This window comes from Cervus elaphus, chromosome 27 (genome assembly GCF_910594005.1).
Source record: "Cervus elaphus chromosome 27, mCerEla1.1, whole genome shotgun sequence".
In the NCBI taxonomy this organism is placed as follows: domain Eukaryota; kingdom Metazoa; phylum Chordata; class Mammalia; order Artiodactyla; family Cervidae; genus Cervus; species Cervus elaphus.
In genome coordinates, this window is record NC_057841.1 from 62,534,561 (window position 1) to 62,558,653 (window position 24,093).

Consider the following 24,093-nt stretch of genomic DNA (forward strand, 5'->3'; position numbering starts at 1 on the left):
CCAGTCAAAAGGAGAATGTTTCTTTTGTTCTCAGCAGTGATGATTCAATAAAATCACTTAGTTTTTTTCTAGAAGAAACATGAAATTTTATGTTTTATTTTTTTATTTTCTTTAATCTATCAAAAAGATAAATACAGAACACAACATATTTTCAAAATCACACTGTCCCTTAAAATTTAAATATACATGTGCTCTTCACAAATAGAACATTTAATAATTTAGGAGGGAATTTTATTTTTTTACTTTTATTTTTTTTAGGAGGGAATTTTAGATAAAACTTCTCATTCTAAAAAGTTTTAAACCAGAAAAAATTACATTAGAAAAAGTTCTGATTTAAATATGTGTGTCCAGCAACTGTATTCCTTTCAAATGGAAAAGTAAGTTTGTTCTTTTGTCAGTGTCTTTTTACCTTGTATTTGAAAAAGTTAATATTTAAAATATTTTACTATTAATTTCAATTTTTGATATTAAGAAGAGGTGATCAAAGCTGGAGTTAACAGAAATCAGAATAGAAACATACACTGTATCGTTTCAAACACGCTGGCCAACCCTGACAATACCCAGTCCTGCACTGTCATTCCCTGGCCTGCTTTTGGGGTCTGACTTGCTCAAAGGACGCGCAAGATTAAGTTTATATTCTAGACCACTGGTGCAGATGTAGAAATCAACACAATCTACACCACAATCCTCACTGCCTGTGAACATGAACCAGCCCAACGTTTCAGTAGTTTTGTTTTAAAGCGTCTGAAACGTGCGTGAGAGCTTGGCCTCGATGTTTTCTATGATGATAAAAATCCATTTCAAGTTCAACCTGCAAGGAAGTACTTAGAGATGGAACCACAGCATGCATGAATAATTTCCCCTAATCCTTGCAAGTACACATTACTAGACTGAATTTAAGTACAAACTTTCATTCATCTAGGTTTACATGATAGCTGGGAAAGGAGGGGCAAAAACGTAAGGAACAAAAGCATGCAAACTGTCTTGTGAAAGATAAAGATACACTGGAAACTGGGATGATAAGATTTCAAAATGTAAGCCACTCCTGACAGTAAAATCCATGTTAATTATTTCATTTTTACTCCAGAATTTTCTTATAAAAGATACATGAAGAAAGGAACTGAGGCCAAAGCTGTTTCGGGGCAATAAAGATTAAGCCAAAAGGGAAAAGCAAAATAAAAAGCATGTTTAGGGAATTCCCTGGTTGCCCAGTGGTTAGGACTCCCTGCTTTCACTGCTGAGGGCCCGGGTTTGATCCCTGGTTGGGAAATGAAGACCCTGAAAGCTGTGAGGGGCAGCCGAAAAAAAAAAAAAAGGATATTTATATGCACCATTTATGCTATTATACATGAAATCAGAGGGCTGGGAGATTTGACAGTACTGTAAGTATCTTTCATGACTTACACTACAGAAATCTACTTATGCTACTTACTGCCTTTTAAGTACAGATTTAACTGTCAGTGAAGTGGAAAACAAGACCACGAGACACGTATTACTTACTCTCTCAGAACCGCATACCATATTGGCAATGGCAACAAACAATATATGTAGTAAGTCCAGGGACAGGCTTGAATCAGCAGGAAAAATGCCACAAAAATGCCAATAGCTACAAAAGTACATGGCAGGAGCCGGCTTGGGTTCTGAAAGTCAAACAAAACATTTAAAACACTCCAAACTCATGTTCATTGATAGATTCTTAAAAGACATTTTATGAAGTCAAAGAAACATATTACTTTCTTTCAGTGATTCCACAACTAGATGATTGATCTAAGAACTGCGTTTTACAAGAAACCTGTCACTGGAGAAAAGCAGGTAGCCTGGGGCTGCAGCAGTGAGGCAATTCTCCATTTAAGGGGACTGAGTTCCTACAGCTTGCAAATAACTTGTCTGGAACTCTGAGCATAGTTCTCCTTAGTAACAATTTTATGGACGTTGACTGAGCTCACTGCCTAGCGCACAAAAGCCCACTGGATCTACAGTAAACGGTGGGCCTTCATCGCCATCGGGAACCATGCCTCCATGTTCCAGCTTCACCTCGACAGGCCGGGCACGCGGCTCTCCCCACCACTTAACCTACAGGAGGATCACTGGGGCTCATCTTCGCTCCCGCCCACCCGCCGAGCAGGAAGGGAGCCGCTCAGTGAGGGCCGCGCGGACGGGGCAGGCCTGCGCGTGCTCTGGGCCGGGAGTAACGGGGCAGGCGAAGGGGACAGAAAGGCCAGCGACGAGGACAAGAACGCGCCGGCGCAAAGCTGTGATGCCAAGAGCAGCGCGGGAGGAAGGAACAGGACCGCAGGGTCGGGCGGCGCTCTCCGCCTGCGGGCCTTGTTTTCTCTTCCCGTTTCCCCTTGCCTTGCTGCCTGAGCTGAGTGAGGGGAGAATTAAGAGTTACCTTCTGGAGCAGGTGAGGTTAGGGAGGAAAAGCAAGTGTTTTTTCCCCCCTTTATAATTCTTCCCTTCTGCTCTAAAACGTCACCAGAAAGGGAGCAAGGATAAGACAGGGCAGGGTTGTAAAAAGGAAGCTGAAACACAGCGCTGTGATTAAGAGTTTGGGGCTACACAGATCAGAATTCAAGTCCTGCTTCTGTCAACGGCTCACTATGTGACCATGAGCTGGAAAAAGAAAAACAAAAACTTTAAGATTCTGAGACTTAATTTCATCCCATCTATAAAGTAGGAATAATAATGCCCATATCTATTTATCAAGGCTAGTCATGCTTAAATGAAATTATGAAAAGAGCTTAACAAAATGCCCAGGATATTACTCCTGCTTCAGAAATAAGGGCTCCCATCATCGCCTCCACTGTTCTTCTCTCCACCTCTCCTCTGCATGCGTCCCAGCAGTCAGTGAAGAAACCTGCCTGGCCAGTGACTGGCCCTGGAAAGGGAGACGCAGGCCGGACAGGATGAGGACCCCGAGCAAGCGGGCAGGCGGGGAAGGGGCAGGACTCAGAGACCGACAAGGGAGGGTCTCTAATGCGGAAGGTGCCCGAGGCAGGCAGGCACTGTAGGGATAGACTGGTTTCACATCACTGTGAGAAGAGTAAAATCATAAGAAAATAAATTTAAACAAGTACGTAAAAAGATCCTCAAGGGATCTTCTAGGGTCAGCACAATATCGTATAATTATCCAAACCTTTGACACATAAAGCAACAGACATTACAAATAAACATCTACTTGTAGGAAACCAAATCAAAAAGAAGTCAGTTCAGCTAAAGTAAAAACAGAAAGAACTTTAAATAACAGGAATGGGAGACATTTTCTCCCTCATCACAATTAACTCCCTGCCTTCCCAGATCCTCCAAAAAACACCTGATGATAACGAACCATGCTGTGTGCATTGAGGTTACCCCTCCATCCAACAGTTCCTAAGTCACACCGTCTATGCCATGCTCTGTACGAGGTGCTGACCAAGAAGGAATTTAAGCCACACAGACAGAGATGGAATCATGGGGCTTGGTTTAAGGGGTTAACCTTTTGAGACTTCCCCAAGTAACGAGAGAACAGGAAAGCATGCAGATAAATAAGGATATTTACTTCTAAAGCAAAAGACGTCTGAACTAGTAAGCAGAGAAGAACGGATGGAAGTTAAATGCAGACTTCAACTGGGAGGAGCTGTGGCAAATTACCTTTAAAGAGAATGTTCGCTGCAGACCTGTCTGTAACGGTGCTAAGTTAGGAACAACCTGCATCATCTGAGGGAGACTGTCAGGCGGACGTGACATAAACACGGACGGCTGTTGCTCAGTTGCTAAGCCGTGTCCAGCGCTGTGTGGCCCCACGGACTGCAGCGCGTCGGCTTCCCTGTCCTTCACCCTCTCCCGGAGTGTGCTCAGACTGAGTCGGTGATGCCACCCGACCAGCTCGCCCTCTGTCACCCCCTTCTCCTCTGGCTCTCAGTTTCCCCGGCATCACTGGAGTCAGACCAAAATTTAATTTCCGCGCTTCTGTTCTATTTGCTGTCAGTGTGGCTAAACCATTTGACTCACTCTCTCTCTCTCACTGGCTAAACCACTTAGCTTGTCTCACGTCTGCTCCCACGTCTGGAGAGGAGGGCAGTGTTTGCTGCGAGCTCCCCTCTCCCTCCCTCCCAGCCGCCGGCCGGCCGCCTTCTCGGTGACGTGCTTCCAGGGCGCAGGGGTACCGCGCGCTGCTGGAGCTCCATGCACCCCAGCCGCAGGCCCCACTCTGTGCGGGTGCAGCCCCCTCACCCCCAACTGCTCTCCACGCCCCCTTTTGTCAATGCTGCCGATTCCTGGCAACGTATTCTTCCTCCCAAACTGCTTAGATGCTGTCACTCCACTGGATTATAAGCTCTCACTGAAGAAGAATCAGAATGTTTTCCCAAACAAATCCAAAGAGTTCAAAATACTTTTAATGAACTCAACTGTAGTGGTCAGTTTGGGGCAATTTTTTTAACACTGTTTATTTTATATTGAGAAGAGACAATTAACAATGCTGTGATAGCTTCAAGTGGACAACAGAGGCACTTGGCATTACCACTCAGCACGCAAACCTCACTTCCTCCCCGTCTGAGCTGAATGGCCTTGTGCAAGTGACTTAAACAACTCCCGTCTCCTCTTTTGTACAGCCTACTTCGAGCACTGTTACAAGCTTAAAGTGGCAAAATAAATTTCAAATAGCCAGCTGAATGCCTAGATATATCCTTCACCAAAACATCCTCTTTTCCTATCATGTAAGAAATTATTTTTATTCTAGCCAATTTCACATACATTCAAATAATGAAAATTACTTGGGTTAAATTATTTAAGATGCATTAAAGCACTGTAAAAATGGGATAAACACTACTGTTCTTCCTTCCATTATAGAAAAATAAAATATAAAGTTGAAAAAAGTTACTGTTGGAAATGTGTGCAGACTATTATTATCAATAATATGCCATCCGGATATATTACTTTTTAGAAGATTTGGACAAGGTAATAATCACTAGAGAATGAAGTAAAGAAAATGGAAGTGGTATATTATCCCTGGTAAATGCCAGTAATAAATTTTAAAAGAGTAAAGTGTTTTAATAAGTAAACCATACATGTACTGTCATATTTTCTCAGTTGTATCAAATATTACTAAAGAACAGGGTTTTTTGTTTTGTTTGGTGTTGAAATTACAATAAATGAGGGACTAATTCTTAAAATGAGGATATATAGGAAGTTCTGGAAACTCATGTTTAAGAATTTTAGAAAGATGAAAAAGGGAAGGACAGTTCCAAAAAAAATGTATATTGTTTTAAAAGGAACATTTTGAATAAGTGATTTTATTTCTTTCCAGCTCCTAAACTTAGTATCAGGTGAAGTTAAATATACTGCTCTGAAATTGTTTTCTGATTACCTATACTGTAGAAAGATAAGGAATACTTATAACATGCTAAATAAATATAAAAATAAACAGAAAGTCCACACAGTTAATGCCATAGGTGAATGTAAACTACACAGCTATCTTTACAGCTCTCTTCTATTACAGGACTATTATTATTAATATGCTCTTTTCCCCACTAAAGAAATAGAGATTTCTGAGAAAAAAAGACCCACAGCGACAAAAGCGGAGAGGAGCTAGCTTAGTACAACGTGGACACTATGTGCGCGCACCACGGTGGTCAGATTCCACTTCCTTCCTCAGCCCTTTGGTCTGGCAGCATCGTCTGAATCTTCAGTTTTTCTGAACATACCTTGACCTCTGTACTAACACCTCTCATAAGGTTGCAGTGAGACTTGATGATCAACAGAGACGCGTAAGAGGTCCATCCCACGAAACCAAGGACGACGTTGAAAGCCAAGAAGAACCTGTCGTAAGTGTGATAGTAGGACAGGCCTCTCAGGGCGAGGTTAATCAGCTGCTGACACAGGGAGACCTGGGGAGAACGGGAACACAGCAGTCACACGGAAAGAAGAAAACCCAAGTGTCAGAGGGAGGAAAAGTATTACAATTAACGTAACTGCAGACAGGGGATCAAAAACAGATTCTGGTTGTTCAAGGATCTTCTTGCAAGGGATAAGAAAAAAATCCCAAATAAAATAAAATTTAAAATCTTGATAAGAAAGGATATTTTAAGTGTAAACTATCGATGAGATGTGTAGTGACTTTAAATGATTCATTTTGTGAAAATTATCTTCAGAGGACATATGAAAGAAATGGTTCTTTAACTCACAGACTTAGAGGGTGAACTCATGGTTGCTGGGGAAGAGGGAAGGGATAATTAAGGAGTTTGGGATGGACACACACACACTGCTGTATTTAAAATGGATCACCACCAAGGGCCTACGATACAGCACAGGGAACTCTGCCCAGTGTTTTGTGGCAGCCTGGATGGGAGGGGAGTTGGGAAGAATGGACGCATGTGTGTGCATGGCTGAGTCCCTTCTCTTTTCACCTGAAACCATCACAACAGTGCTCACTGACTATACCCTCAAACAAAATAAAAATACTAAAAAAAACATATGTCCCTGATAGAAAGGCCCACATTTACATTTTTTTACTTTCTTATTATTAGATTACCCAAATCAGTTATAAAGTGAAAGTCGCTCAGCTGTGTCTGACTCTTTGCAACCCCATGGACTATACAGTCCATGGAATTCTCCAGGCCAGCATACTGGAGTGGGTAGCCTTTCCCTTCACCAGGGGATCTTCCCAATCCAATCAGTTATAAAACATCATTAAAATAGCTTAATATTTTAGAGGAGAGTAGCTTGCCATTGTAAAACTATAATAAAAATAAGCATTAGAAATGCCATTGTACTTCTTAGACAATTTGAGAAATGAAAATAGAATTCTTTCTTACTTTAAACTTATATGAACATTTAACAAAGAGGAAAATTCATGAAAAAGACAATGGGGTAGGAATTGGGAAAAGTCAAAGCTTCAGAACGAACTATTAAATTTCTAATAGTATGAAGCTAATTCTAAATGTACAAATATGTCACGTTCTAAAATATTATGCATAAGCAGGATGACAGAAGCTTGGAATATACATCCTCATTACAGAAAAGAGCAATTGTTCATTAACGATATTCGCCTAAAAGAGTTTACCTATAACATTATCTGAAATTAGAGAAGTCTACCCATGTGGCCAAAGCAGCTGCGTCGGAAATTCGGCCCTTCCACGCGGGGTCAGGACAGCTCCCCGGCTGGCTCACTCTGCTCTCAGCATACCCGCCCCTCTCGACACCGGGACCATCCGCTGTTTACTTACGCCAGGCCTGCACACTTACTGCTTCATCGTACTTCTTCTGTTTTATATAGTATCTTGCTTTTCTTAAAATGTTGGCTTGTTTAGTATCAGATAGCGACCTATAAAAGAAAAAAAAAGGCTTAGGTTTAAAATGTTTTCTCATTTCAATTATATTTTTGCTTTTTTGTTTGGGGGGCTTAATTGAAAATAAAAGAACAGAACAGTGAAAATTGAGAAAGAGGGAAAGAAACAAACTCAGCCAAACTGTATCTTTGTTGGTTATCTGAACTCTCTCAAGAAATAGTCTACAATTAAATTTGGTTTTCTTGACTCAAAGTTGCAACTGCCCAACTCCACCTAAAACAGTCACACAATATGTCACTGGAAGAAATAGAATGCTGTGGCTAACAAAGAAAAGTGTGATTAGATCAATATAATTAGTGAAACGGCAAATGAGTGATCTGCACCAGCACTCAGCCCTGTCACGCTCATGGCAGACGCAGCAGACAGGGCGGACGCATTCCCGTGTCCCGGAGGCGCCCTGGTGGCTCAGCTGGTAAAGAATCCGCCTGCGATGCAGGAGACTCCAGTTCGATTTCTGGCTTGGGAAGATCTGCTGGAGAAGGGATAGGCTACCCACTCCAGAATTCTTGGGCTTCCCTTGTGGCTCAGCTGGTAAAGAATCTGCCTGCAATGCAGGAGACCTGGGTTGGGTTGTTCCTGAGCCAGAGAGGGCCTGACAGTTTTCATTATCAAAGAGAGCTGGGAAGAGCTTAACCAGTAAGTAGTTAGTCAAATATCTGAATCGACTTGCTATTTTGGTACTACACCATATACTTTTTTGGTTTCCCTATCTTTCATTTCTCTTTCTACCAATTCCCTACCCCCGTTTTACCACAGTAAAAATCTTAAAGACACAGGAATAATATGCCTAATACTGCATAAATAATTTTTAAATAAGTACAGTTAAACACAAAGTTTAACACAAACTGCTTAACTAGAATCTACATTCCTAAAGTGCATATCTTTACATTATAAAAGTGTAAAAATGTTATTGAAGAATATATAAGCTCAGATCATATGACACTAATGTTTCTGTATGTCAAAAACGACTAAAAAATTTTTTTGACAATTTCATATAGCTCAACACATAATCACTTGTCTTTTTTCCACTTGGTTTCAGTAGCGTCTAAAGAAGTAAGATGGTGACTTGCAGGAAAGTCATCTTTAAGCATTGTTATTAATTTGGGTGGGTCACAGACATCTTTCAGGATCTGAAACTCACTCCAGAGTTTTCAAAATAAACATAATTCAAAATCTTACATAAGATTTTAAGAAAATTCAAGAACCCTAGAAACTCATCTGTGAGCTCCCTCGAGCTCTGTAGAGACCCCTGACTAAGAAGAACCCGTGCCCACTTTGAGGGGTCCCAGATCCTCCAGCAAACGGGGACCCACACACACTGTCGGGACTACCCTATAGCTCATGTGGTAACGAATCTGCCTGCTATGCAGGAGACCTGGGTTCGATCCCTGGGTCGGGAAGATTCTCTGGAGAAGGGGACTGCAACCCACTCCAGTAATCTTGCCTGGAGAATCCCATGGACAGAGCAGCCTGGGGGCTACAGTCCGTGGGGTAGCAAAGAGTTGGACACGACTGAGTGACTAACAGTGCTGCTAAACACTTTGTCAGGCTGGAGGAAGATCCCCTGGACTCACTGGGATCTGGAGGAAAAAGGTATCAGGAAGCAGGAATTCATGAAGAAAATAGGTTACTTCAAAATGTTGCCATGATCCAGTTCGCTGTCCTTCAGACATCACACAGTTTGGAATATCTTCCTAGAAGTCTTAGAATGGAATTACTGGGCCAAAGGGCACAGGCATTCATTGAAGGCTACATCTAAGATGGAATTCCAAAGTTCTATAAAAACCTCCTAACACAATCTCCCTTCTCCTTGCTCTAATCCACTCCACATCCTAAAATCTTCTAATGTACTTGAAATTGAGATGGGCATCTTACTGTCCACTTCATCAGTTCTAAACTTCCTGGACTACTGATGACCATCTCCTTCTAGTCTATTTAATTTCCCATTACCCCAAATATAAACTCTCAGCTTTATAAAACAGTTAAGCTTTTCAATCGTCACCTATCTCTCATTCACGTCTGAGTTATTATTCATAAAGATCCTCTTGTCTCTGCTTTCCAAAATCAAATCTGCATCATCCTTTATGACCCACTCCAAATCTCACCTCACACCATTAGCACTTTAGTGTGGTCTAATCACCATTTCTCTCCAACTAAATTTTAACCTCCAGGCGGGCCATTAATTATTTTCATTAATATTAATCATGCTTAGGAAAGTGCAAAGTACATCAATCAACAAATGTTAACTGATTAAAGTGCTACCAAAATATTACAGACCTAGAAACGGGAGAGCAGAGTGTGCACTGCTGTCCTGGAAGCACCCCCTGCTGCTGCGGCTAAGTGTGCGAAGGGGGTAGAACGCCGGTCCAGGAGCTATAACTCCCGCGCATCAGAGGAGGGGGGTGTGCCAGGGCAAGGGGACAGGCATGCATGACTCACGCTGCCGCGGCAGAGACCAACACAGCGCTGCAACTATCCTCCAACTAAAGTGAAGTCACTCAGTCGTGTCTGACTCTTTGTGACTCCATGGACTGTAGCCCACCAGACTTCTCCATCCATGGGTTTTCCAGGCAAGAGTACTGGAGTGGGTTGCCATTTCCTTCTCCAGGAGATCTTCCCCACCCAGGGATCAAACCTGGGTCTCCTGCATTGAAGGCAGACGCTTTACCCTCTGAGCCACCAGGGAAGTCCCATCCTCCAATTACATTCTTCAAATACAATTGTTTAAAATAAATAGATTTAAAGGTACTGGAGAGCTAGCAGACCATCAAGAACTGAAGAGCTCAGAGCCTAGAGAGAAGAAAACCACACAGAAGTAAACCAACATTCTACAAACTGTAAGCTTTTGGACATCCCTACACTAGGAAACACTGCGAACCTGGGCAGACAGCTGCTGCTGAGACCTAGAGAATCCACCAAAGCCTTTGGCAATGTTATCAGGCTGTAGAGATAAAAATGTAAATTTGTGGCAGCCCATGCAGTCAGGACTTGGGGACTCAAAAGGGAATAAAACAAAGAATAAAGAGAATAAAATAAATTAAAAGACAAGAGAATAAAAATATACAACGTTCATTCTGGATTTTAAAAAAAAGACATGAAAAGAAAGCTATCTGGAATTACTTTACCTACTTTAATACAAATTCTGAAGTAAAGTCTTAAGAAGAATGAGAGAATGAGTTTTATAAGCAAGAATTTACATGTGGAAAACTCAGATAAAAAAACACGCCAAGTCCTGGTAAGAGGGGAGATGAACTTCAACATCAAGTTTTAAAAGAATCTACTATCAACATGTTAAGCTTTGCTAAAAAGCAAAAGGGAATATAAATATTAGTTGTGCACATTTCTTTGCTGTGCTTGCTATTGTTCCATTCTTCTCTCCTAGTTATTTGAATGCTGTAGAAGAAACTAAACCGCATTTCAGGATTAACAAGAATTTCATCATCAATTTTTAAGGGTAAACTAGTATTTGGAGAGTGAAATCACTTTAAAAGGCTACCCTTTGAAGCATTATATCTTATTTACTCACATTTTTATTACAAAGATATTTCAGTTGCTTTAGAGATTTATGTAATGATATTTAGACCATTCTTTTTTTAGAATATCTATTTAAAGGACATATCAAGAAGACAAAGACAGAAAAAGCGGGATAAAAAATTATTTCTAGACTAATCAGCACTCCTTTAGACTGACCAATGATGTAGAAGCTTATATTATCTTTCATGCCACAATAAAGTAAGTATTTTCCTATGTAGGTATATGATGTATGAAAGTTACTTTTTTTAATGATTATTTTGGGTTTAAGGTAGAAAATTACACTTACAGTAAATAATTAGTCAATCAGACAGATGAAGTGGTAGAAAGATTGACATTAAAACCAATATTTAAATTTGCTCTAAGGCAGAAATGAGAACTGTTTTTAAAGCTAAAGCAAATGAAGTATTACTGAAAGTATTAGAGGAACAATGTAAACAGAAATGACTGAACCTTAATATTAAAATGCCCTGAAGTGAACAACTATCCCTTATAATCCTTGTAATTTCTTTCCAACTAAACTGAGGCACTTCTGAGAGCAGTATGAAAATGAATAAAGGAAACAGCATTTAAAGGCAGCCCAGAAGAGGCAGTTCTCACACACGTATCACTGGCCGCAGCTCGCAGAGCCGGGCAGGAAGGACGGTGTCCTCCCGGCCCAGCCAGAGCCGCTGCGGCCCGCACCCAGTGAGGAGCCCTCCCTCCCGGGACGGGCACGCCCTCTCCCCCGCTCTACAGGTGCGCCTACGGCTCACCGCTGTCTGCTTGTCCCAAACTGCAACACTCTGCTATTCCGAGATAAACGCCTTTTGCTGGTTAAAAAAAAAAATTTTTTTTTTTTTTTGGTCTAACAGTGGACCTTTAACCTGTATCAGAATGAAAGAAATGTTTTTTTAAAAAAGTATCTTTCATCATTTTAGTAGAAAAACACATTGAAATATTTTGTAAAAATTTATTTCAGCTCCCTGAATTTATATGGTGATTTTTAAATAAAATATAACAAAATGTTTTGGCTTCAAATGGCAAGGTATTAATGTATTATCCTAGGTGGGTAAGCCACCTGCCAACGCAGGAGGCTTAGAGAGACCCGGGTTCAGTCCTGGGTCGGGAAGATCCCAGGAGGAGGGCATGGCGGCCCGCCCCAGCACACTCGCCTGGAGAGGCCCGCGGACAGAGGAGCCTGGCGGGCTGCAGTCCGCGGGTCGCAGAGAGACCTAAGCCACAGAGGCACACAGCACATAGTGTCTCCTCCCGTCTTCATTGTTTCCTAAACTATCTCTTAAGACAGCTTTCTTATTTCACGGAATTAAACATTTTTTTTAAATTTTACTTTGGCCTCTATAGTAGACAATTTTCAAACAGGGTATGTTTTTCATCCCTTTTAAGTCACCTTCACAGGCAGCTAAACTACGTTTTTTAGTCATGCAGCCCCACCTGCTGGCCATGTCGAGGAATCGCCTCAGGGTCCATTAGACCCAATTTTACTTTTGAGGGGTTTTTTTTTTTAGCAGTTCTATTTGTCATGATTTTTCTTCTTCCTGGAGGTCTTTAAAATATCAAAAAATAAAATTTACCTACTTTTAAATAATAGAATAAAATGCTGCTGCTTAGTCGCTTCAGTCATGTCCGACTCTGTGAGACCCTATGGACTGCAGCCCTCCAGGCTCCTCTGTCCACGGGATTCTCCAGGCAAGCAGACTGGAGTGGGTTGCTATGCCCTTCCGGGGGATCTTCCCAGCCCAGGGATTGAACCCAGGTCTCCTGCATTGCAGGCAGAGTCTTTACCACTGAGCCACCAGGGAACATATGGATCCACTGGACCCTTTAACAAGTTTAAGATGTAAGATCCTAGCAATCTTGTTTTCCTGTATCTTGATGATACATTTACTACTTCATTACCTACTATTTCATTTCCTATTACCTAGGAACTACGACATTCATCAATTACTCATGCTAAAAAAGACTAAACAAGACAAAAGATGAATGATAGAAAGACAATAAACCAAAATCTAGTGATGCTGCTAAAATTGATCCATCCCATGAGCAAAATCTCAAGACTGAATTTTCAGTTCTCAATACCTCAGAGATAAATTTTCTCACACTTACACACAATGAGTGAACAATATATTTATAATAAGAAAAAAGAAATACAGTACTTATTCAAGAAGGAAGGACTTCATTGGACAATTACTTGTAACAAGAACCTGAGTGAGTGATAGTCGCTCAGTCGTGTTGGACTCTGTAGCCTGTCAGGCTCCTCCGCCCATGGAATTCTCCAGGCAAGAAGTATTCAAGGAGTGGGTTGCCATTTCCTTCTCCATGGGATCTTCCCAGCCCAGGGACTGAATCCGGGTCTCCCACATTGCAGGCAGTTTCTTTACTCTCTGAGTCACCAGGGAAGCTCCGTTGTACAAAAAGAATGCGTAACCACAGTAAACTTTCATCTTTTATAACGTTTATGTGCCAATAATTACTTTACATTGTAGTTTCAAAGTGGACACTGCTGACATTAGGTGAATATATAAAGGTGACTGAAAGAAAAGAGATGTGTAGAAATGACAAGAACTTACTGGAATAGAGAAAATTAAAGAACCCATTGTACTCAAACGATAAATGATGATAACTGTTTTTCCTGGTATAGTGAGCATATGTGATAGGAAAAACAGGATACTACTCATAATATTTGGAAATAAAATATCTAGGAATAAAATAATGAGAAATATATATTGGGTGAAGGATGATAAAATTTTACTTAGGGATATAACAGAAGAGGTAAATAAATAATGTTCAATATTGTAAAAAATGTCAACTCTCTCCAATTGCTTCCTAAATATATTAAAATAACTGTAGAATTTTATATATAACTCAACATGATGATTCTAAAATTTATATGAAAGAATAAATTTATCTGTGCCCATAAGCTTGCATGATTTTATGATTCATGCCAATGATTAAAATATGTATCTTTTAAATTACTTTAATATTTAAAATTTTTATTTTTTATTTATTTTTTGCTGCATTGCACAGCTTGTACACTTAGTTCCGCAACCAGGGATGGACCCTGGGCCCACATCAGTGAAAACACCAGGTCCCAACCACTGTACCACCAGGAAATTTTCTATTTTTTATTTCTTTTTAAATTATATTTCATAAAAGTTGTATATATTAATATATATTTGGGCTTCCCAGATGGCACTAGTGGTAAAGAAGCCAACAGCCAATGCAGAAGATGTAAGAGATACTGGTTCAATCCCTGGGTTGGGAAGATCCTCTGGAGAAGGAAATGGCCACCTGCTCCAGAATTCTTGCCTGGAGAATCCTATGGACAGAGGAGCCTGGTGGACTACAGTCCATGGGGTCACAAAGAGTTGAACAGGACTAAAGAAAATTCTGAAAGAGATGGAAACACCAGACCACCTGACCTGCTTCCTGAGGAATCTGGATGCAGGTCAAGAAGCAACAGTTAGAACCGGACGTGGAACAACAGACAGGCTACAAATCCGGAAAGGAGTACTTCAAGGTTATACATGGGTCATGCTGCTTATTTAACTCATATGCAGAGCACATCGTGAGAAACGCTGGGCTGGATGAAGCACAAGCTGGAATCAAGATTGCCGGGAGAAATATCAATAACCTCAGATACGCAGATGACACCACCCTTCTGGCTGCTGCTGCTGCTAAGTCTCGTCAGTCGTGTCTGACTCTGTGCGACCCCACAGACGGCAGCCCACCAGGCGCCCCCGTCCCTGGGATTCTCCAGGCAAGAACACTGGAGTGGGGTGCCATTTCCTTCTCCAATGCATGAAAGTGAGAAGTGAAAGTGAAGTCGCTCAGTCATGTCCGACTCTTCACGACGACCCCATGGACTGCAGCCTACCAGGCTCCTCCGTCCATGGGATTTTCCAGGCAAGAGGACTGGAGTGGGATGCCACTGCCTTCTCTGCAGCCCTTATGGCAGAAAGGGAGAACTAAAGAGCCTCTTGATAAAAGTGAAAGAGGAGAGTGAAAAAGTTGGCTTAAAACTCAACATACAGAAAACTAAGAGCATGGCATCTGGTCCCATCACTTCATGGCAAATAGATAGGGAGACAGTGGAAGCAGTGACAGACTTTATTTTTGGGGGCTCCAAAATCACTGCAGATGGTGATTGCAGCCATGAAATTAAAAGACGCTTGCTCCTTGGAAGAAAAGTTACGACCAATCTAGACAGCATATTAAAAAGCAGAGTCATTACTTTGCCAACAAAGGTCTGTCGAGTCAAGGCTATGGTTTTTCCAGTGGTCATGTGTGAATGTGAGCTGGACTATAAAGAAAGCTGAGCACCAAAGAATTGATGCTTTTGAACTGTGGTGTTGGAGAAGACTTTGAGAGTCCCTTGGACTGCAAGGAGATCCAACCAGTCCATCCTAAAGGAGATGAGTCCTGGGTGTTCATTGGAAGGACTGATGCTGAAGCTGAAACTCCAATACTTTGGCCACCTCATGCGAAGAGCTGACTCATTGGAAAAGACCCTGATGCTGGGAGGGATTGGGGGCAGGAGGAGACGGGGACGAGAGAGGATGAGATGGTTGGATGGCATCACAGACTCAATGGATATGAGTTTGAGTAAGCCCTGGGAGTTGGAGATGGACAGGGAGGCCTGGCGTGCTGCGATTCATGGGGTTGCAAAGAGTCGGACAATGACTGAGAGATTGGACTGAACTGAAAGTACCTTACACATACATACACACACACACACACACACACACACACAGATATAATTTTTAATAATAATAAACAGTACAGAGGGGCATAATGACAACCAGTAAATCCCTGCCCCACCGTTCTCAACTCTCAGCTTGCCGTTACAGAAATGAACCCCTCCCTGTGTCTGCTCTGATCAAGCCGTCTGCCTCAACTGTTCCAAATCGCATCACGTCTTCTGTCGCTGCACGCTGCAAGCATGCTTTCTAGTACAGTTTGAAGCGTTTCCTTTTCCTAAAGTTTCCTCCGCAAGAGGGGTGAAGAAATGATGCCTTCCAGGGTTTCCTTAGCTCCTCATCAATCCATATATTACTGAAAACTCACTTCACTTTATTTGAGGTCTACTTGGTCTTCTGATCTGGAGGACTGGCCTCCCCTTTGGCTCATTCCTATACAATTGATCGTTCCATGAGGTTTTAGACACATTTCCCATTTTTAAACAATGCACCCTGTACTCCTCCTTTTGTAAAGTTTGCACCATTTTTTGTTTTATGGATAAAACAGCTTCTCAGATACTTCTGAGGATTTCAGGATTTTAATATTTTTAGTCCTTTGCTATTCCTATAACTATCTATTTCCTCATAAGTTAATTTTTTATTTTATCTTGGGGCTTTTTTGGTCATGCTGCAGGCTTTCGACAAATGGTGCTTTTCAGCCAGACAAGTTGCAGGCAGGACGGGTGAGCCAATGGACGAGAGTCAGCCCTTCTGTCGGGCCCCCAGCCGGCACAGAGCTAGCAGCAGCTCCCAGGCAGGTGCTGAGCTTCAGGGAAGGGCAGGGTCACGGTCACCTCCCGGCCGAGGGGAAGGAGACCGGCAACACGCGCCTGGGCCTCCTGCAGAGAGCATCTCCCTGATAAGGTTGCTGATCTAAGGTGACTGTTATTTTCAACATCCTGTGTATCTTCTTCATACCAAGAATTGGTAAAATATTTCTTATTCATTTATTTCTTTATTTTGTTATAGTCTGACTATACTACTATGCTATTAATAAACATGCATATGATATCTAAATGATATAATATAGGACACATTCCAATTGGAGGATTAGAAGTCTAACTCTAATTCTAATTGATAAAGACTTGGCTTATACTCTTTATAAGCATATGTGATAACCTTACAACTAGGGACACTCTTCAAATGATAATTCTACCTTTGATGTATATAATTAATGTAATATTTCATTAACATTATTATATATATTATTATATTATATAATTAATTTTGACTTGCAGTCTCCTAATTTTGCTTTGTTTTTGCTCTCCTACACACACACAGCAGCAGGCTGCCATAGTGAATAATTACACGCTTCAGAGGGTAAAAGCTTCTAGTTCATGACTATTACACTAGTGCTATGTTATTGTCATTGTTCAGTGGCTAAGTCGTGTCTGACTCTTTAACCCCATGAACTATAGCATGCCAGGCTTCTCTGTCCTTCACTATCTCCCTGAGTTTGCCCAAATTCATGTTCATTGAGTCAGTGATGCCATCCAACCACCTTATTCTTAATCGTCCCCTTCCCCTCCTGCCCTCAATCTTTCCCAGCATCAGGGTCTCTTCCAATGAGTCAGCTCTTCGCATCAGGTGGCCAAAGTATTGGAGCTTCAGCTTCAACATCAGTCCTTCTGATGAATATTCAGGGTTGATTTCCTTTAGGATTGACCACTAGTGCTATATGGAGAAGGAAATGGCAATGTACTCCAGTATTCTTGCCTGGAGAATCCCATGGACAGAAGAGCCTGGCGGGTTACAATCCATGTGGTCACAGAGTCAGACACGACAAGCGGCTTAGCACACATAGTGCTATATAAGTTGGGCTTCCCAGGTGGTGCTAGTGGTAAAGAACCTGCCTGCTAATGCAGGAAATGCAGGAGATATGGGTTTGATCCCTGGATCAGGAAGATCCCCTGGAGGAGGACATGGCAACCCACTCCACTATTCTTGCCTGGAGAATCCCATGGACAGAGGAGCCTGGCGGGCCGCAGTCCACGGGGTCGCAGAGAGTTGGACATGCCTGAAGAAACTTGGCACGCTATATAAGTTGTCAAAAACAACTCCAGTGAAGTCACTCAATCACATCCCTACTACCCATATTTCAAACAAATTTTATTTATTCTGGTCAAGAGAAAAGTCCTTTCTAATTCAATGTGAATCCTTGCTAACTGCACATGAAGGCCAAGGAGGCACCCACCCGAAGTCAGTCAGCCAGGTTTTGACTCAAATAACCCCACTCCCAAGTTCAGGGAAAGCCCATCTTTCTGGGGTGGGACAAAATCTGCTGCCCACCAAAACCTGCTCTTCTCTTTGCCCAAGCAGTTGTCGATGTTTCCCAGATCACTGGCCTTTTCACTTCATACATTGACCCTAGAGCCTCCTACATGTGTAACAGTTTCCACCACCATCTTCATGCTGATGACTCCGATATCTTCCTAACCAACTCTCATCTCTATCTTGAGATCCAAATCCCTATTTCTAACTAATTCCTGTATCTTCAAATGCAAGTTGAGCTCAGTAGGCTTCAGCCTCACCTCTCATGCCAGCTCTCCTCTCTTTCTATAAGCCAGAACGGCATGAGTATCTCCCCAGTCGGCCAGGCTAAGAGCCCGCACCCCTTCCCAGTCAAGCCTTGCTGAATTTATCTCCTTCACGCTTCCTGTCTTTCTGCACCCCTGTATCTCCTCTACGAACCACTCAAAGGTATACAGCATCTGGTTCATCATTTGTAAAACAATAGAAGAGGCTTCATTTGGTATATGACACTAATGTACACAAAAAAGACAAATTTTCTAAGTACCTAATCTGTTGTGTCAAGCATTCAAACTCAGTGAAAAATTCTTTCCTACAAGTTAATAAAAAACATAAGAGACTTACTTAAATGGTGTAAACAAAAACGGTAAAGTAGCTTCTTTTTTCTGAGTCATTTTTACCTGGGAACCAAGCGTGAAAATATTTTATATTAGAAGAGAGAAAAAAAATGAACTAATTTCATTTTGAAATACAAATATCCATTAAAATGGTTCTATGCTGACAGAAATAAATAGAATTTTGTGTTACTATCCTACTTCATAAATATTTAAAGAAAATGTTAATGCTATATAGTACCATTACAATACGCTGAGAATGAAGCATATCAAGCCTGCAAAAAAAAAACCTCACAGAATTAAGCTATACTTTTTAACTTTTAGGAAACAAAGTAAGCTATGCTGCATTAACACTATTATGAATAACAAAGTTTCAGTTAAACAGTCATTTCTTTAAGTTGTTAATGCAAATAATAATATACACAGAACAACATGAAATGTTGCAATCTCTAAAACTACTTCTACAAGGCAAATTCCATCAACAGAGACTTGGTTTGCAGTCCTTATAAGCATATGCAGTACTCTAACAGTTAAGGACACTCCTCAGCGCTAATTCTACACCCTCAAACTGACTCATGAAAACTGCACCTCAGAAATGTGGAACTGCAGGACGCTAGTCAGGTACAGACAATTTAAAGATAATACATTACGAAAATCATTTCTTCAAATGCAAAATCAAGTATTTTCACAAGGTATATTCAGTTTTAAAATTGGAATCATGTCCATATTTGTGTGTGGTCTTGTTTTACCTTGAACTGTTCAAGAATCTGTACTGCATTTGTAAACATGCTCTCTGCTTTGAAGAGATCAGAGGTGTTAAGTATGTCCACAGGAACGATTCCCTGTAAATAATAAAGTGGTTTAATATTAGTACTAACGAAGCTCAGGTTATTCTTATAAAACAAAACAGACTTACAAGGGAAGCAATAGAGATAAGACATGGACAAATAAATTCTTGGAATAATTAAAAAATCTTTTTTTAAATCTCAACTGAAAAATGTTCTATTACTTTTCTCACAAAATAGATATAATAAAATAAATAAAGCAAAAGAGATGAATTAAGTCCAATAAAACCTAACATTTATCAAAAGATTACTATACGGCAGGCAGTGAACTAAATGCCCTGCACACACAAAAAGCTACTATGGTGGGCCGCAGCCAGCACAGAAAAAAAAAAAAAAAAGACATAAGAAAAATAGGAGTATGCTCTTAGGGTTTAGTTGCTAAGTCGTGTCTAACTCTTGCGACCCCATGGACTATAGCCTACCAGGCTCCTCTGTCTATGGGATCTCCCAGGCAATACTGGAGTGGTTTGCCATTTCCTGCTCCAGGGGATCTTCCCGACCCAGGGATCGAACCCAGGTTCTCCTGCACTGAAGGCAGGTTCTTTACCACTGAGCCGCAGAGAAGCTCCACACTATTAATTACACTGTACTTAAAGGTGAGGCTGTTTGTGAAACTCTTTCAGTTATAGACATACACACACATTTATGACTACAGGGGTCAGATGAGTCAGGGTTCTGAGGAAGATGATATTGTTTTTTAAACTTTGACTTGAAGGGCTAGAAAGAATGGCGGATGGGAATGGATTCTGTCTTGTAGTTTTTCAGCATCCAGCTCCCATCTTAAAAACATTTCCACTGGAAGTTGAGATATTAGAAGGAGCAGAGTGAGTCTAATGAGGTCCCCTGCCTTCCCATACTGAAGGGTAGACAAGTAATCCAGGCTGGACCACTCAAATGCTAATAAACACTGGAATCTGAAGCTGCAGGGTCAAGGAACAGACAGTGCAAGAGGCACCATGTGAGTGGGTGACCCTGCAGACTGGCTCTGCCACGGAACCGCAGTGAGTTTCTTTGTCCTGAGTCTCTGGAGCACTGATTTAGCAAACCAGCAGTCTCTTTGTAATAAATTTTCTTTAAATGGATTCAGAAACACATAAAAAGTAAATTTTACTGTATGATAATTTTTCTTTTATTCTGATAGTTGATAAGAAAATTGTACTCTTTACCACTGAATTAAGAGGGAAGGGAACTCCAATAAGAGCTGCCATCAATGGTGCAACATCAGCCTGCAAACAGAAGAAGTGAAATCTAAGACGGTGACAGGTCAACAAGGACATTAAGAAATTTAATTTGTCTAACTGGATTTTGAAAGATAACCATGATATCTATTTTAATCCATTATCATCAAATACTTATTCCATACACATTAGATACTGATCTCTAAAAAAATGTCATTTGCTAGAGGCACATGAACTTATGAAAAGCTAAATTTGAAACCACTAGGAGCCCCCAAGGTAAAATATATAAAACAAAACAGTTACTTATTCTACAGGCTAAGAGCTTGACCACCTAATGTAACAGTTTTTGGGTATTATGACAAGAATGCTTACTAGACAGAAAATAAACAGCAAAAGTAGACTTCAACTAGATATATATATACACACACACACATATATATATATTAATTAAAGAAAGAATACAGCAGAAGGAGGTTGGTTGGCCAGCCAGTGAAGTCTAGAAAAAGACATCAAGCAGGATAAGAGTCTCTTTAGACACAAGTCCGCAAGCACGGCTTTGGAGAGCCCCCTCCAGGTCCAAGTGTCCAGAAGAGCGGGCCACGCTTCCGGTCTCCATGGCCTCACCTCCCCATCCGTCCTCGGGCCGCTGTAACTTGTTCTGACTCTTTATCACCCTCTAGACTGCGCTCACTACAAAACTAATAACCTCCGTTTCCTACATCTAATTGATTGCTTTTGTATTAGTCCTGATGATGTTTCAGGCGGTCAAGTGCTTGGCTGTCAGAATGCCCAATTACAAACACTTCGCTTGTGATCTCTGAGACCTTGGGCAGGTTATTTCAACTCTCCAATGCTTCAGTTTTCCTTGTCAGTTAAAAAATAAATAAAAGTTTCTCCCTTACAGAATTACTGCCCGAGCCAATGAGACAATTTATAAAGTGCTGGTGTGTAATAATCCTGCAGTAACCAGCTGCTGCAGACGCTGCTGTGATCATAATGATGTGACCACTCGGCACTGTGCAGACCACCCCCTCTGGGTCTCTGTAACCCCGCCGTTAGAGTGTCTCCAATCTCTACTTTCTCAGTTCAGTTCATTCAGTAGCTCAGTCGTGTCCGATTCTTTGCGACCCCATGGACTGCAGCACGCCAGGCCTCCCTGTCCATCACCAACTCAAACTCATGGCCATCCAGCCAGTGATGCCATCCAACCACCTCATCCTCTGTCGTCCCCTTCCCCCACCCTCAATCTTTCCCAGCATCAGGGTCTTTTCCAATGAGTCAGCTCTTCGCATCAGGTGGCCAAAGTACTGGAGCTTCAGCTTCAGCATCAGTCCTTCCATTGAGCATTCAGAGCTGATTTCTCAAGCCCTCATTTGAAGTTGGAGTTTTGTCCCAGGCTCTCAGTCTGTCTCACTTTCACCATCTACGCCCTCTTTAAGCCCCATCTCACAGAAAACTGACAACACCCCTGGCCGCCTGATTGCATCCTCTCCTTCCCCAGCCTCCACTGCTGGCCTCTGAACTATTCTCCAACATAGAGAAGATCCTGCCGTAAAACCTCAGATCGCGTCACTCCCCAGGCTTCAAACACTAGGAGGGCTTCCCCAAACTTGAGGATAAATTCCACAGGCCCACGAGGCCCTGCGCGTCCAGTGTCTGCCTCCCATTAAACCACGCTGTCTGTGCTCTGTTCAGCCGCCTTCTTCAGGATCCTTTGAAATGCCATGTACCCCCTCCCAGACCTCTGGGCACAAGCTGCTCCTCGGCCTGAGAAGCTCCCCGCCTCCTGCCCTGGCCTGGCAACTTCTACTCAGGCTTCAGTCTCGGCTCAAGCCTCAGTTTCTCAGGAAGCCTTTGCTGACCGCACAGCCCACCAGCTAGATCTGCTCTACGCCCTCATGGCTTCCCAGGTCTCTTCTGCTGTACTTATCGCTGCTATAATTTTACATTTATTTGTATGATAAGTAACGATAAATGTAACATTTATCCTATTCCTAAACTATAAGCTTCCTAGGGGAGGGACTGTGTCTGCTTTTTATTCACCATGACAGTGGTCACACCAAGTTTAATGTTAATATTTCAATGTGGAATGTTAGTGTTAATGTTTGCAGAGTGCTTAAACATACTGCTGACACATAACAATGCTGGCAGAAGGAATGAATACAGAATTCTCATCTAACATAGATCTGAAGCAGTATTCAGAGAGTAATAGCATTCAGTTTTTGATCATGATAGTCTGGCTATAAATAATACATGCTCTTATTTTATGAACGTCAAGATATTCCCATCCCTCTGACAGTGGTTTTTATTGCAAATTAATAGACTGCTATCTGATTCTATACATTCTATACATTTTCATTTGCATGCATCTGGAGAGAAGAGACCATTCTTAATATGCTGAGAAAGAAAAGGCTTCTGTGAGCAAACAGCTGAAAATGAGACCCCGGAGCTTGGTTTACCCTCCACAGGAAGGAAAGCCAGCTTCTGAGGTGAACATGTGAGGTGACCTCGAGGAGGTGTAAGATATTCCTGCCATTCTGGAGGACACACACCAATGACACCATGCCTTTCACTTGAAGACAGCTGTCTACATAGCATATCCTCAACAAGAAAATCCTGTGCGTCCTGTTTACAGGGGATGCTACTGGTCTAACTCTATCAGACTGGCCAGGCATTTTCCTACAATGTAAGGTTTCTAATCTATATACTCTTGTCACTTTTTTCCCACTGCGTGTGTAAAAATTTTGGGGTAGGATTAAAGATAAAACTTGCGTTAATAAAGAAGAAACAGTAACTGACACACTAGCAGGAAGGAAACCCATAGTGGGGTTTTCTTAGATCCGTGCTGAAAGCAACTGAGCAAGGCAACCATGGCAAAAAAGTCACACAAGCGTAGCAGGCACGCACATTTCAATTTGCACAATAATTCTGTAATTGGCCAGTGTTATTTGGAGGAAGTCTTCTTTCGGTTTTATTTGAGGCTGCTTTATTTTGCCCAAAGAAAGATTACTCGGGGTGAAAATATTCACACTAGCAGGATTTCTCTTAGTAACTGAAGTGTTTTAGAAAAATCTTTTATCATCTTTAATACAATTTTCTTTCCCAGATTTTTTTGTTCTAAACTTCTTATAGGAGAGAAAATTAAATTTGAACACGATTAAATATAATAAATACCTGATTAATATCACGTCTCTTCCAGTTCTCCAACTTCCATTCTGAAAGATACAAATAAACATAAGTGCTGATGTTAAGAATTAAAAAAAAAGAAGTTATTTGATTATTGCAGGTGGTCAATGGAAAAAGAAAGTATTCGGATAGTCGATTTTAAGTCGAGTATGGACCATGAGGGTGCTAAAAAGGCAGAGTGGCAAACTTTTTTAAACTAGAATTTTAAAAGAGTAACTCAATAATACATATTTGGTATTTTCTGTAATAGTTATTAAACTTCCAAAATGCTCAGTAGGGGATAATTGTTTCAAAACATCAAAAGGCTAAGGAAGGGAAGATGGAAGCAAAAGGCACAATGATAACAACCGTCACATGACTACAGTGACGGGCCCGCTCCAGGGAGTCACTACGGCGGCCGACCGTCCGCTAGTCACTCTGAG

General features: G+C 41.5%; 1 protein-coding gene across 8 annotated transcripts in view; it reads right to left on the bottom strand.

Annotated features, from left to right (window-relative positions):
* Positions 1-24,093, bottom strand: part of PIGN (phosphatidylinositol glycan anchor biosynthesis class N) — a 97,721-nt gene that overhangs the window by 52,496 nt on the left and 21,132 nt on the right. For all 8 annotated transcript variants that reach the window (XM_043889339.1, XM_043889341.1, XM_043889340.1 and 5 more), the window contains 7 exons: positions 23,660-23,700; positions 20,474-20,533; positions 19,212-19,304; positions 18,473-18,528; positions 7,225-7,303; positions 5,685-5,867; positions 1,501-1,640 (listed from right to left, as the gene is read on the bottom strand). In XM_043889339.1, the coding sequence (XP_043745274.1) occupies positions 1,501-1,640; positions 5,685-5,867; positions 7,225-7,303; positions 18,473-18,528; positions 19,212-19,304; positions 20,474-20,533; positions 23,660-23,700 (652 nt within the window). The remainder of the gene's footprint in view (positions 1-1,500; positions 1,641-5,684; positions 5,868-7,224; positions 7,304-18,472; positions 18,529-19,211; positions 19,305-20,473; positions 20,534-23,659; positions 23,701-24,093) is intronic.